The sequence below is a fragment of the Amblyomma maculatum genome, chromosome 4 (assembly GCF_055883805.1).
Source record: "Amblyomma maculatum isolate TAMU_Amacu chromosome 4, ASM5588380v1, whole genome shotgun sequence".
NCBI classification, from domain to species: Eukaryota; Metazoa; Arthropoda; class Arachnida; order Ixodida; family Ixodidae; genus Amblyomma; species Amblyomma maculatum.
The window spans coordinates 35,191,569-35,206,164 of record NC_139347.1 but is presented as its reverse complement, the minus strand read 5'-3'; the positions used below and the strand labels follow the sequence as shown (position 1 = coordinate 35,206,164).

General features: G+C 44.9%; 1 protein-coding gene across 1 annotated transcript in view; it reads right to left on the bottom strand.

Annotated features, from left to right (window-relative positions):
- Positions 1-14,596, bottom strand: part of LOC146190681 (salivary peroxidase/catechol oxidase-like) — a 57,704-nt gene that overhangs the window by 18,492 nt on the left and 24,616 nt on the right. Inside the window, exons 11-12 of the mRNA XM_084600227.1 lie at positions 12,100-12,227; positions 10,057-10,259 (exon numbers count right to left, since the gene is read on the bottom strand). Of these exons, the coding sequence (XP_084456353.1) occupies positions 10,057-10,259; positions 12,100-12,227 (331 nt within the window). The remainder of the gene's footprint in view (positions 1-10,056; positions 10,260-12,099; positions 12,228-14,596) is intronic.

The window sequence follows — 14,596 nt, the reverse complement described above, 5'->3', positions numbered from 1 at the left end:
GCACAGCACACGGACGCCTCTTCGTTTCGCCTCCATCGAAACGCAGCCGCCGAGGTCGGGTTCGAACCCGGGTACTCCGGCACAGTAGTCGGGCGTCTTACCACTGCACCACCCCGGCGGGGCAAAAAAAAACTGATTTATTTATAGGAAGGGAAAGGCGTGGTAACTGTCTCACTTTTTTCTGTGGACACCGCAACCGCGCCGTAAGGGGAGGGATGATTTATTTATAGGAAGGGAAAGACGAGGTAACTGTCTCGCTTGTTTTTCTGTGGACACCGCAACCGCGCCGTAAGGGAAGGGAGGAAGATGGGATTGAAAGTGGAAAGAGAGAAAGAGGAGCCGTAGTGGAGGGCTACGGAGTAATTTCGACCACCTGGGGATCTTTAACGTGCGCTGACATCGCACAGCACACGACGCCTGTTCGTTTCGCCTCCATCGAAACGCAGCCGCCGAGGTCGGGTTCGAACCCGGGTACTCCGGCACAGTGGTCGGGCGTCTTACCACTGCACCACCCCGGCGGGGCAAGGGGAGGGAGGAAGGTGAGAGTGAAGGTGGAAAGAGAGAAAGAGGAGCCGTGGTGGAGGGCTTCGGAGTAATTTCGACCACCTGGGGATCTTTAACGTGCGCTGACATCGCACAGCACACGGACGCCTCTTCGTTTCGCCTCCATCGAAACGCAGCCGCCGAGGTCGGGTTCGAACCCGGGTACTCCGGCACAGTAGTCGGGCGTCTTACCACTGCACCACCCCGGCGGGGCAATCGTGCGGACAGAAGAGAAAATAGAGAAGAAAGAAAAAGAAGAGGGAGAGAAAGACGCGCGCCGCAACAACAGCCGTCGTCCACCACCGAAGCAGAGGCGGGTGCAATGACGGCCTACAACAGATAAATTTCGGTGGAAGCCTAGCTCTCGCCGCAAGCGGCGGTGCCCTACTTGTCCCACCCCCATCAGACCAGGCTCAGCCACCCTTCACCTCCTGTCAAATTGCATGCCAATCCCTTCCTAGTCCCTTTTTCGGTTCTATTTCCGGCTGCGTGACGTGACATTCTTGACATCTCTACTATGGCAGCCCTTTTCTCTTTCCGCTGTCTCCTACCTTTCTCCTTTCCTATACGGCGCGGTTCAGGTCCCCAAATAACGTGTGACAGATGCTGCGCCTTTCCTTTCATGTGAAACAGTTATTTTATTTAATTACCTAACTTATTGGTCTAATTATTTTTCGAACGCAACATTACATCACCCCTTATCGATTGACACCGCTCATTAACCTCTACCACTTCTCAATTACAGCTGCTGCGGACACGATTTTGCGGACACGGTGTGCGGACAGAAATCTGTGAACATAGCGAAGTAATGCTTTCGCACCGGTAATCCAACTTCCATCCCCTGGGTCCGCAACTTAGCACTTTAACCAACTGCGCCATGGCCCGAATCGTGAAAAACTTATAATTCCCTTTGTCTACCGCGAGGATGATAGCTGGATTCCGCGAGTGACAAATACGACGCCTTTGCTTTCTTTACTGTGAACGAATTACAGAGCGCCGGTAAACTTCGATGCGTCCAATGGAATGCTCGTTGTGTTCGACAATGGGTGCGCGATGTACCGTCACGACTGGTCATGACGTCACCAGGCGAAAGTGACCCCACCGTGTGTCCAATTCAGGCGTCCATGCGGCCCCTTTCCTCGAACGCCGCACCACACAGCAAACAGAAACAGACCCAGATGTCTAGGAAGCGTTAGTCCAGCAGGCATCAGCGGCTTTTCAAATTTATTCATTTACAGCACGGTGCAAAAAATTTGGAGGACGCTTAAGCTTCGCCTTTAAGAATAGAACGCGATAGCGTTATCGCGCCCCGTTCGCACCGTCTACTCATTTGCTTGCCGCGCTTTTGAGTGACACAAAGACGTAGTTCACATGATACAACACGTTAACTTGTCCAGAGCATGACTGTTTGGTAATTACTTGTTCTGAAACGTGATTCTGGGACGTAGAAGCGCTGCCAGCCACCTTGCCGAAACGCGCGGGCCTCAAGTTGCAGTCGTAGTTCGTCGGCAACATCGTTGCCGTTCCGAGCAGGCGCGATGAAGAACTCGGAGGCCATGCCCTGTCACGGCCGGTCTCGAGGGAGAGAGCGCGCGCTGAGAAACGCGCTCTCCCTCGAGAGAGAAACGCGCTCTCCCTCGAGACCGGCCATGGCCCTGTCTATGTTATTCCGTGCGCCACACGCATGATAGCGCTACGTGCACGCCAAGCGAAGAGGAGGAAGGTACAGCGGAAAAGTAATTTGCCACTCGCTTAACTGTGTGTTCTGTAACTCTGTGATTCACATGCTCATAATTATTATTATACGCCACAATACACTTCTCTAAGGGACGTTTCTGAGACAACACCGCAATCAATAGACGTGTCTTCGTCCATTTCAAGCCATCTAGCTGGCGTGGCCGAGTGGTTCGTGTGCTCGTCTCGCACTCCGGAGGCCCACGTTCGATTTCTCAGGTCGGCAATTTTTTCTTCTCGTTTTTATTTATTAATGCTTCTGGGATTTTTCGCTCACGGTCAACGCCGGACGATGCGGGACGACGCGGGACGACGGCCGCCGACGACGACATCGACTTTCCTGCGACACGGGGCCCTTAACACTACCGCGGTAAAATATGCTCTTACACCGTGATTTACGGGAAAGGGAAGGTGCTGTATCTGTCACAATTATCCGCGGACTGATTTAACTGATTTATTTACTTATAGGAAGGGAAAGGCGCGGTAACTGTCTCACTTGTTTTCTGTGGACACCGCAACCGCGCCGTAAGGGAAGGGAGGAAGGTGGGAGTGAAAGTGGAAAGAGAGGAAGAGGAGCCGTAGTGGAGGGCTACGGAGTAATTTCGACCACCTGGCGATCTTTAACGTGCGCTGACATCGCACAGCACACGGACGCCTCTTCGTTTCGCCTCCGTCGAAACGCAGCCGCCGAGGTCGGGTTCGAACCCGGGTACTCCGGCACAGTAGTCGGGCGTCTTACCACTGCACCACCCCGGCGGGGCATATCCGTGGACACATGTACCATACCGTAAAGGAAGGGAGGAAGGTGGGAGTGAAAGAAGACAGGGAGATAGAAGTGCCGTAGTGGAGGGATACGATCAACCGTGCTATAATGGCTTTCGCTTCATCGCACTTTAGTAGGGTGCCTCGATATAGCGCGGCGCAGGCATCGAGGCACCCTACACTTTAGTGGTTAAAAGTGCCCTCTATAATTTTTGTTGCGAAAACAACACTGCGCTTGTCGTCGAGCCATTTGGCGCGGCACAGCGTGGACCAAGGTGCGTATTCGCGAGGAGCCGCCTGACGTCAGATGCAGGACCTGGTATGTCAGAGCTGCCGTCGCGGCCGCGCGCTCCGGCGATGCCGGAGAAGTGACGTCGAGTGATGCAGAACTATCGATAGTACTATCAATACTATCGATTGTTGGGTCACTATCGAACTATCGATGGTAAGAAAAACTATCGATAGCGCTATCGACTATTGACAGTACTATCGATAGTAATTTCGATAGTCTATCGATAGTCCGTCGATAGTTTATTTCGATAGCGCCATCGATAGTACTATCGGTAGTAATTTTTGTAGTGCTATCGGTAGAATAAATCAACCGTGCGAACTCTTGCCCTGAGTGCATGGTATATGGTGGTGGCAAATGACAGGACTCCATTGTAGCAGTCTACGCATCACCGAGATCTGCAGATTTCTAGTCGAGTTGAAAAAATATACGTGTTTCCAGAGCGGTCTGATGATTTGATTGATTTATAGGAAGGGAAAGGCGCGGTAACTGTCTCACTTGTTTTCTGTGGACACCTCAACCGCACCGTAAGGAAATGGAGGAAGGTGGGAGTGAAAGTGGAAACAGAGAAAGAGGAGCCGTAATAGAGGGCTACGGAGTAATTTCGGCCACCTGGGGATCTTTAACGTGCACTGACGTCGCACAGCACAGGCACGCCTTTTCGTTTCGCCTCCATCGAAACGCAGCCGCCGAGGTCGGGTTCGAACCCGGGTACTACAGCACAGTAGTCGGGCGTCTTACCACTGCGCCACCCCGGCGGGGCTCCGGAGCGGTCAACAACGCTCGGTGCCGCGGTTACGTCCGCGCCGGTAACAAAATTGCCATTCCTGCTCGCAAAGCACGGGGCAGTGCCAGCCGTGCCAGCCGCGCCAGCCGCGCGGTGCAATTTTCGACGCTCTGGTGACGTCATTTTGTTAATCTTTTTTTCAACACATCTGTACCCTGGGTAGAGTCGCTGGATAGTGTTAAGTGTGGTAAATTTTTTTTAATTGTGCTGGAAGCAACAACCCAAGACGCACCGTTTGGCGTGTCTGCTTCTGTGCCGAAATCGGTTGAAGTTAAGTATTTGCCGATTATGAAAAACTTTTGCCGAGGTCCGTGCTATTTGTAGCATAGCTGCTGCTTTCAAAACAGTAGCAACTGCCGGTTGTGCCAGGTAAGCTTATACAGAACGCTCAACGTCTGGACGCAGACTATGTCGATTACGGTAGTCTAATAATTGCCAACTCTTCAGAATTCGTAAGAGTAGCATTTTTAAAAACCGATTCTAGACTCTTAGTCGACATTTTAGTTTGTGTTGTTCTGGGGCGGTTCAAAAGTACGAGATTCCTCAAAATTAAGTAATCGATATTCAGAATGCTGTTCTAGTAATTTTTTCTCTAGATGAGGCTGGCGGCACCGTAACGCATGCTACTTCGACTCGGGGGAAGTAAGAAGAAAAAAAATATGTTGATGGGAAAAGTTCGGTAGTCGTGAGAGGCTATTTTTTTTTTCTTTTTTTTTTCTTCTTGGAGCATCAGTGCACTCTAAAGGCAGGAGAGACCTCTCTTTTTGATTATACTTTGTGTGTAAGAAACGACATGAGAAGCATACGCACGTTAATGAATGAATGACAAAGTTCAAAAATCACACCACGGTCGCTTCCACGAGCTAGATTACTTGCGCAATCGAGACTGGCAACTTTGTTACAGCTCACAACAAACTGTTTTCTTTGTTTTTTATTTCTATAGTGTACAGTGACATTCTCCGCCGATGTACCAAATTAATAAATTTTAATAATTATTAAATCATAAAAATATAAAAACTGCATAATTATTGACAGCACTATCGATAGCGTGCAATTGATAGTACTATCGACTGTATGATAGTACTATCGATTGCACTATCGATAGCTTTTTTTATACTATCGATAGTTTAAAAAAAAAATCTATCGATACTATCGATAGTCAAATTACCTATAGTTTTGCATCACTACGTCGTAACTACAGCCGGCGCCAGCTGTGCATCTCTCTCTCTCTGCGTTGGTTTTGCGGAGAAGAGGTGTGTGTGGTGTATATAGTATAGCTGTAGTTTTTCTTCGGTAAGCCTCGGAGCCGGCGGCTTGCACGATGAACGGGAGTGGTCACAAGAGGCGGCCACGTCGGGTCGTCCGCAGGAGAAGGGATCATCGATGGCATCTCCACCAGTGCCACGACTCAAGCCACAGGGAGCCGTGAAGGTACACATAGACGAGGACCCGAGGGTAAGGTCGGCTTCTAGCTCCGATAACTGTCCAGCACCAGCGCGCCTCTCGAGCCAACAACCGCTTCGTCGTCGTCGACACCAAGCACGGCGGCCGCGCGGCTCTAGGCACGTGGCAATGTCTATAATTCTTGATGCCGTGGAAGAATTGCGGGAAGCAGAACCTTAAAGGGGCGCTGAAGAGGTTTTAGAATTCGATAAGCTTAAAGAGAACAAATGACTAAAATATGCAGGTAAATCATGCGAAGTCGAATTGCCGATGTTATAGCCGAATAAATTTACGCATGCGTTCAAACCTCTCCGCAGTGCCCAGAACCGGTCTGAGGACGCAAAAATGACCGTAAACATTTATAGCGGCGCTACATTTCAAGCGATGAATCGGTTGCTTTGAATAGAGGAAGCCAACCCCGCCGGATATATTTTACTTCATGAAGAGTTGTTTCGTAGCATTAGAGGACTCGCGACAGCATGTGGGCAAAACGAGCGGAAATTAAAAATTTCGCGACAATGACGTCATTTCGAGTTGCTTTATGCAATGCTCCGGTGCAATGAGGAAAAAACTTAACTTTTAATCTGTGATTACGCCATTATTCTAAATGCTAGCACGAAACCAGTTCACACGTTTTGTCTACAAACTTCGTACAGGTCGAGCTTCGTACCACGACCTACTGTATATCTTCGTACATTCAGATTGCTGTGTATATAGTCAAAATGTAAAAAAATTGAACACTTACTGCTTCACTTTAAGGCTAATCCCACCAGTTTTTTGCAACAGCCTCAACAGCTAAGTGCGTTTGCTGTTTGTTCTATTTCTTGAAACAATGTCTGCTTTTGCTGTGACTCTTTCGTGGATAAGAAGTTGGTTAAGAAAGTTAGTTGGCTCGTGCTTCAAGGTGAGTGAAACAAAAACTGTTTCTTTTATTGCCCCTCTTCCACCATCTATGTTGCAGCCACTGCAAAACAAATTCGAAAGAACTAATTTATTTTTCTTGAAGCAACTAGTTATTCCTCCGTACAGTAACATGATTAGTATTCTGTGGCTAGATAGTATTTATATCGCTGTTTTCACGGAGTTGTGTATATATTGTTTCTTAAAGCCACGTCACTTCCATGCAAGTGTTGAGAAAAGAAGCGCTTAAGGGGCTTCACTAGTTATGCGAGTTCCATAGATATATCAGGGCCTCTTTGTGAAGTACAGCGCTAACAGAAAAGCTGAAAACAGGAGGAGGAGGAGGTGGCCGGCCTATTACTTCCTTTGTCTTTCTTTTTTTCTCCTAGCGTTTCTAACAGCCTGAGTCATTTCTGTCCGTTAAACCCCATAAAGGGCACCTAAACATATTTTCTATTGCGTACGAATACAGTACAGCTTTCTGGAACTCAAGCTGAAAATGCGACGCTGAGTATCTGTTTGCCATGACACTTTAGAAGGTTAAACGCAAGCGTTGCAACGGTTCGTTTTTTTATATATATATATATATATATATATATATATATATATATATATATATATATATATATATATATATATATATATATATATATATATGCTAGAATTTATGGGAAGTTCACTGTCGCCGTCGTAGTCAAGAGACAGAAAGAAGTAAAATATCTCTGCTACTTCGTCGATTGGATGGCGGGCGAAACATATTGGATTACCAAGATACTTTGTTGGGCGAGTTGGTACATATTCATTATTAATTTAAACAGCGCGAACACAAAGACAAAGGACAAGATAAAAGGAAGACACAGTACAAGCGCTGACTCACAACTATGCCTAAGCCTTTACTCCAAGGCCCAGATAAAAACAAACATGACGAAAACAAAACAATCACGTGAAACAACCCCTGGGTTTAACTGCTGCATAAAAAGTCACTCAAAAAAGACACCTCTTAGCTTGAAAGAGCAAGAGAAGTCTTGCTGACACACTTATTGTCAGTTGAAATAAAATATGATTCAAAAAAGACACCTCTTAGCTTGAAAGAGCAAGAGAAGTCTTGCTGACACACTTATTGTCAGTTGAAATAAAATATGATTCAACTATCTCTCTCGTCATCGTTTTTTTTTTTTTTTTTTTGTGGCGATAAAAACATTCTAACCTGGTCAAACATAGGAGTGCACTTCTTCTCCTTCTTCGTTATTTCACATGAATGGCAATGTGAGACCAGAAATGTTTTTTCCTTGCCACTTTCCAAGTTGTTCCGGTGTTCCAGTAGTCTCTTGTTAATACATCGTCCTGGTTGTCCTATATAACAGGCTCCACAAGAGAGTGGAAGCCTGTACACAACACCAGTCTTGCATCCAACAAATGGGTCTCTATGTTTCACCCCCACAATCTTGCTTCTTCGATTCTCTTTTCCTTTGAATAGAGATGTCTTTTTTGAGTGACTTTTTGTGCAGCAGGTGAACCCAGGGGTTGTTTCACGTGATTGTTTCGTTTTAGTCATGTTTGTTTTTATCTGGGCCTTGGAGTAAAGGCTTAGGCATAGTTGTGAGTCAGCGCTTGTACTGTGGCTTCCTTTTATCTTGTCCTTTGTCTTCGTGTTTACGCTATTTAAATTAATAATAACCATATTGGAGTTTCGTTTCTCCATTCCGTTTTGCTGTTCTCTCCGCGCAGCACCCAATGACACTATTGCAGTGCGGAAAAGCATGATTAGAATTGCTTATTGATCAACTGTTTGGAATGCTTTGCAATATTTATCTCGGCTAAAAACAGTTGGGTACAACCGAAAAATTTGACAGCTCGACATCGGATATAATGCGGTATTGTCAAAAGACAATACCGCAGCCAAGCGGTGGACAGCGGCCACTTTACAAAGAGCGTTGTGAAATAACGGGTCCGTGTTTTTTTTTTCTTTTCTTTAGATGATAATTCTGTAAGTAGCAGCATTGCATGTCCACAGGGATGTACGGCGCGCGAGTGGTGTCAGCATCGTTATTGATGAAGCAAAACAGCACAACAATCCGAAGCATTAGATAAGCTTCCTAGGGCGCAATATTTGCTAGCGTTCCTAACGCCATCTTCGGTGAATGCGCAAGCTGGCAAGTAGACAAACGACGGGAACCTCTGTATGAACGAATGAAACGTACGGGCGCAGTCAAACGTAAGTCCATGCACTACGCTAATCCACACTGTGAGGAAGATTGTAAGACATGGAGTCTGCATGGTAAGAGCACCATTGGTACAGTTGTGCATGGTTCATTCAAAGCCAGACGTGGATTCACAACGCGCAGCGCAAAGTGCTTTGTTTGCTTCTTTCCCCCCTTTACATAAATCTGTCACGCGCTGTACCCCCTGCCCTTTCTCGCGCCAGCGCGACAGTGCCCACTCCACGAGAAAAGAGTTTATCGATTCCTCACTAAACTTTCTACATTGTATTGCGGACGAGCAGAATTGGGGACTTTCAACCAGCAATGTTTTTACGTCTGCTTCAAGTGATGCTTTCCTATTCTGCGATTCAGTTAGATTGAAAAAAAAAAGAAAAAGAAACTGCAGGTCACCAAAGTTACAAGGACGTTTCTTTCAGTAAGATGCCGCCAGTGTGTGAGAGAGAGAGAGAGAGAGAGAGAGAGAGAGAGAGAGAGAGAGAGAGAGAGAGAGAGAGAGAGAGAGAGAGAGAGAGAGCAATACGGGCTATTCAATGCAAGGCACACTTATTTCCCAAACCTAAACATGAACGGTAGATGTAGAGGAGGAAGATAATGCGGCCCATTCGGAAAGAAGCGCTCAGCGCTAGCACAAAGTTTAACTCTCACTTTGGGAAGGGAGCTGTGCGCGAGAAAGCCAATTCGCAAAGGACTGAAACTTCGTCCACGGCTCGTTGTCAAGATGACCAAATGCAGGAGAGAACGCTTGTCTTTCCAAAGGTAATCGAGGACAGACACAAAGTAACTGCCGATCGTGTCATGGTTACCACTTGCATTAGCCAAGAAAATTTAGTGAAGAAATAACTCAGGCAAGGAGAAGTATGTTTAGCCCTTTATGTAGTTTGTTTGCACGCGTCCTTTAGTCCTGCCTCGTTTAAATGTAAAAAAGAAAAGTAGACGGCTTGAATTTTCTGTAACAATCCTTATTTTTGATCTCTCACTTGTTTCACGAAGTAGGCGTTAAGCGGCAGTGCTCTTCTCCTGGCATACAAAACTGTGAACAATAAAAATCAGGCAGATTAAAGTAAGACTTAAGACTAAAGTCAAATACTGTACGCCTGTGAAATAATGCACAGTGGGGAGGTTTGCTTCCGTTGGCTACACACCCACATTGTGTCGGCTGTCATGAACTTATGACTAGGTCGGACAGTAACGCGTTGTCAAGGATAACATTATGTTACTCTCAAGTGATTGTGAATGACGTGCGGACATTTTTGTCTTGGCCCTCCGTGCAAGAAAAGGGGGCCGAAATATGCAGGTGGCACGAAGGCGACACGCTCGGTGAGCCAGTTGTGAAACAACGCGGTATTGAAAGGAAGCTCGTCAAATGTTCAGCTTACTTATATATCTGGGAATATCGGAATGCCGTAGCGTTGTTCAGCCATGGTTCGAAGTCGGCGAACGTGTGCGCCCGAGGTAGCCCGCACCACTCACGGAACGAGTTGTAGCCGGGCACTCCATGCTCCCTTGCTCGCTGGAGGTTAATGGCAATCAAATCCTTTCCGAACGGCTCCTCACGATTTTGGAACAAGTGGTTCGTCACCTGCACGGAGCGTCGTTTGGATAACACAATGTATCAACAGCGTGTAGATGTGAAAGATATAGTGGGCTTCCTATTAGGCTGTTAGTACAAACTTAACAAAATGCACGAAAATCTGTTAAGTGAATTGAGTGGAACGATTACCATTAATATTCCCATGAACATATCCATACGGCTGCATGAAAAAGATAGGACTGCACAATAAATAATTAAATCTTTATAGGCACGACCTTACCGTACCAGATAAATTGACGTGAGCGGTGATTATTCAACTGTTTTGAACTGTTTTTTTTTTTTTTTTTTTAAGCATCGGTTTAAACTTTCAAGGACAGTGTACTGCGGAAAGGCGACTCCCTGCCGCATCATCAGCAAAAAATCCGATGTGAATAAATGTTGCTAGAAAAAAAAGGAAAAGACGTCTCCAGCGAGCTGGTCATCTGTGGTATGGTTATGTGTAATTAAATATATACGCATAGAAACTAATAGTGTGCGAATTTCCTTCTATTTATTTCGATGAATGAAAAGAAAAGAGCAGTTTCAGAACTTTCGAAACAAATGTGTGCCCTTTTTATTCCTTTGCCGCTTCCAGACCTAGTGGGCCAAAAAGAGGGAGCATTATAGTCGGAAATAAAGTAGACTAGGCATTCAGAACAGACACAATAAAACTAAAAATAAGACTAGCGGGTGCGCATACATGTATTCTAAGGCAGAGTAAGCAAACCGAATACACCAAAATTTTTCTGTGGAATTTCAGTAGGATACCGCCATTGACAAGCTAGGTATTTTGTCCAGAGTGACTCGCTGCTGTTTGTGGGAGACAACGTCCAGTCAAGCTTCGAAAAGCGGCTCTTTAACTCGTTACCACCATGTCAAATGGAAATAAATGTCTATCTACAATCGTCACGACGTACGCATAGGAAGATTGCCATTTGTTGCCGACGGCAACAAGAAATGAACTAGCGTCACATGGGCAAGAACTAGGCATGAGCTATGGCCTGCGACACCCGGCATCAAAGAAAGGCACTGTTTGTTTGACCAGCCAGAGTAAACCCGCATCGCCCACTCTTCGAGGCCGCGTATGTGTATTAAGGCCGCCGCACGAAGGGATTGCATCGCCGACCTGAACCTTCTTTCTAGCGCAGAGCTATTGCAGAAGCGTGCTGTGTGACGTCAGAGTGCACCTCGTTTTTGAAGCAATCTCCGAATAAATAAAACTACTGCTCGCCTTATTCGAACTTTGTGCCAGCTATTTAAAGCATGTACGAGAACTTCAGCGCACATTAGATTTGCTGCTAATCATTTTAATGTGCATTAGGGGAATCATTCACTTAATAGGATTATTGCCCTATATAAATCCTGTGCAATCAGAGACTATTTTTCGAACTTTTGCATTACTTCTCTGCCGGAGATGTTTCTGTTGGAATAGACTACATCTGGGTGAGAACAGATTACGGCAATAATGAGACTTATGTGAATCAATTTGTTATTTTTTTTCTTGCATGCACTCTTCGACTAACATTCTCAAATGAAATGAAATGAAATGAAATCAAAACAAATTTAAATTTCGTTGCAAGATGGTATTTATATTGGTTAACTATCTTCATTGTATTTATTACTTACTTACTATAACTAAAATAAAACGTAGTAAATCAGAGATGAATGAAGGCTGATATTTTTGCCGAGTAATCTTAAACAAGCGAACACAAGTAGCGTCTAATAACTCCTTCGCATTACACAGCAGCCACGTCGCAGAGCCGTAGTGTATAGTAAATTATGACGCTAATATCTAATTTTTTATAGAGCGGCAGACGTAGTAGACACAATGCATGTACGAACAACGTACCTCTTGTGTGACGAATGGATCGTAGGTTTGAGCCGGTGTGTTTATGAGGCCTCCTGCAAGTTCGTCGAGCTTTCCGGGTTGGTAGACGATGAATGGATGCCGGAGAAGGTTGCGCAGCATGTCTTCCCCTGCGATGCCACCCGAAGGCATACCCATTAAGTGATGAACACTTCGTAGTTTCCTCTGTCACTGATTAACGAGGGACAACCGAAGGTTCCGCAATCGAAAGCAAATTGCTTGTAGCAATATATTTGTGCGGTAAATGCAACGGTGGAGAATATGGATTACTGCGACTGCATGAAAAGATAAATTTTTATAAGCTTTTTTACCTGCACGAGAATTGATCGCGAAGAAAGAGACGGGATAAATATCAAAGCACAAGCTCTGATCTCCAGGTGATTATATAAAGCTAGCCCATCGATTATTAGCGTAATAAGAGAGAGCAAAAATCACATGCAACCGCTGCCACATGAACTGCAAGCAGAAGCCATTCAAAAGACACTATTCTGAATTAGAGACAAGGAACGACTAAATATTTATAAAGTTTCAAACGGATCAATGCTATGGGCAAACATTTTAAAGGAGCTACTCACAAAAATATTATATTTTGATAAGGCGAGTTTTACTCGTAAATACTTCTAAGATGACAGTAAACTGCATTTTTAACAGTCAAGTATGTTCTAGGAGGTGAGTTAGAGCACCTGGGCGGTTCAGAATACCTGCTGAAATCATAATCAAGATATAACGACCCCTTAGCGCACTCTGACATGCATAAACTTCCTGTCGCTGTTTTGTTTGTTAGTTTGTGTGCGTACGTGTGCGCGCGCGCGCGCGCGTGCGTGCGTGCGTGCGTGCGTGCGTGTGTGTGTGTGTGTGTGTGTGTGTGTGTGTGTGTGTGTGTGTGTGTGTGTGTGTGTGTGTGTGTGTGTGTGTGTGTGTGTGTGTGTGTGTGTGTGTGTGTGTGTGTGTGTGTGTGTGTGTGTGTGTGTGTGTGTGTGTGTGTGTGTGTGTGTGTGTGTGTGTGTGTGTGTGTGTGTGTGTGTGTGTGTGTGTGTGTGTGTGTGTGTGTGTGTGTGTGTGCGAGAGAGAGAGAGAGAGAGAAGACACACACCCTAGTGTACGAGGGAACTCAAAAAGCGGGGGTGTAGAATGGGCAGTCCCTATTTTCGAAAGTTTTTGTTTTAGATGATTGGCATTATCAAGTACGCTGGTATTTTGTTCTGTGCCAATTTTGATCTCCAATCTCCTTAGTGGCAACTACCGCCGGCGACATGGGAATTGACGCTCGGTGAGCAACGTCAGTCGCTCTCTGCGATGTAAAATGCGCGAGGCTGACCAGTGACAGAAAGGACGAGAATGAAACATGAATTACAAAATGAAGGGCCTGGCTAGTTTTCCAAGCTTCAAAGTTTAGCGGTTTCCGCGTCGCTGTACATTAATAAATCCACTAATTTCAGCGTACTCGTTAAAATGCAGCTTCACTTCCTCGATGTGCATAAACATGGCGTTTCTTTTTTTTTTTTAATCTGCAAGAATTTATACTTAAAAATCTGGGGAGGTCTTGAAGCGTGATCTGTAGAGATCATTGTGCAGCAAGGTGGGTATTTTGTGCGTGGTAAAGCTCAATAACTAGGAGATCAATTATATAAAATCAACTACACTGTTTTTTTTTCGTTTTTTTTTTTTTTTTTTTTTTTTTTTTTTTAAGGATGGCTCCATGCGACCAAGTTGAAGTTCATCAACTTTGAAGGTACACTCAGATTCCTAAGTTTTCCTAGCCGCATTATGGTTCAAAACATCGAAAATTGAAGTACGCGTGTGAAAGCCCAATAACTTGGCTCTCCTGCTTTGCATCTTTACAAAATGGCGCCACTAACATTTTGGTGCATGAAATACAGATGGATTTGTGTAGCTAATGATGTAGAAAAAGTTCGATTGATTTCGACCTCGAAACACGTCATTTTGCAAAATATCCATGCTGTAAAGCTTTCAAATTCAAATGTTCGAGATTCGATAGTCTGGACTGCACTGTCGATTAAAATAATTTAAAAACTACATTAAAAAACAAGAAGTTGATTAGGATTGGAATAATTTAACGATTCAGTTACATCAAAGAACGATTCCATGCCATTGTCATATCTACGATTGGTTGGCCAAAATTTGAATAGCTTTTGCTACTGAACGTCACGCAACTCCAGAAGAAAGTAATATATATATATATATATATATATATATATATATATATATATATATATATATATATATATATATATATATATATATATATATATATATATATATATATATATTACGACAAAATGACGTCTACGCGTAGTGTTATAATCACTGGATTAGTTCCTTTGTTGTAATTGTTTCTAGTAGCCCCGTCCTTACGGTGTAACGAATGGTCGCGCTCCCCCCTCCACCTACCACACTTCTTTCAGGCTTTCAGCCTTCCTAGCCAATTTGTTTTTTGCTCTGAGCAATATTTCTGGCT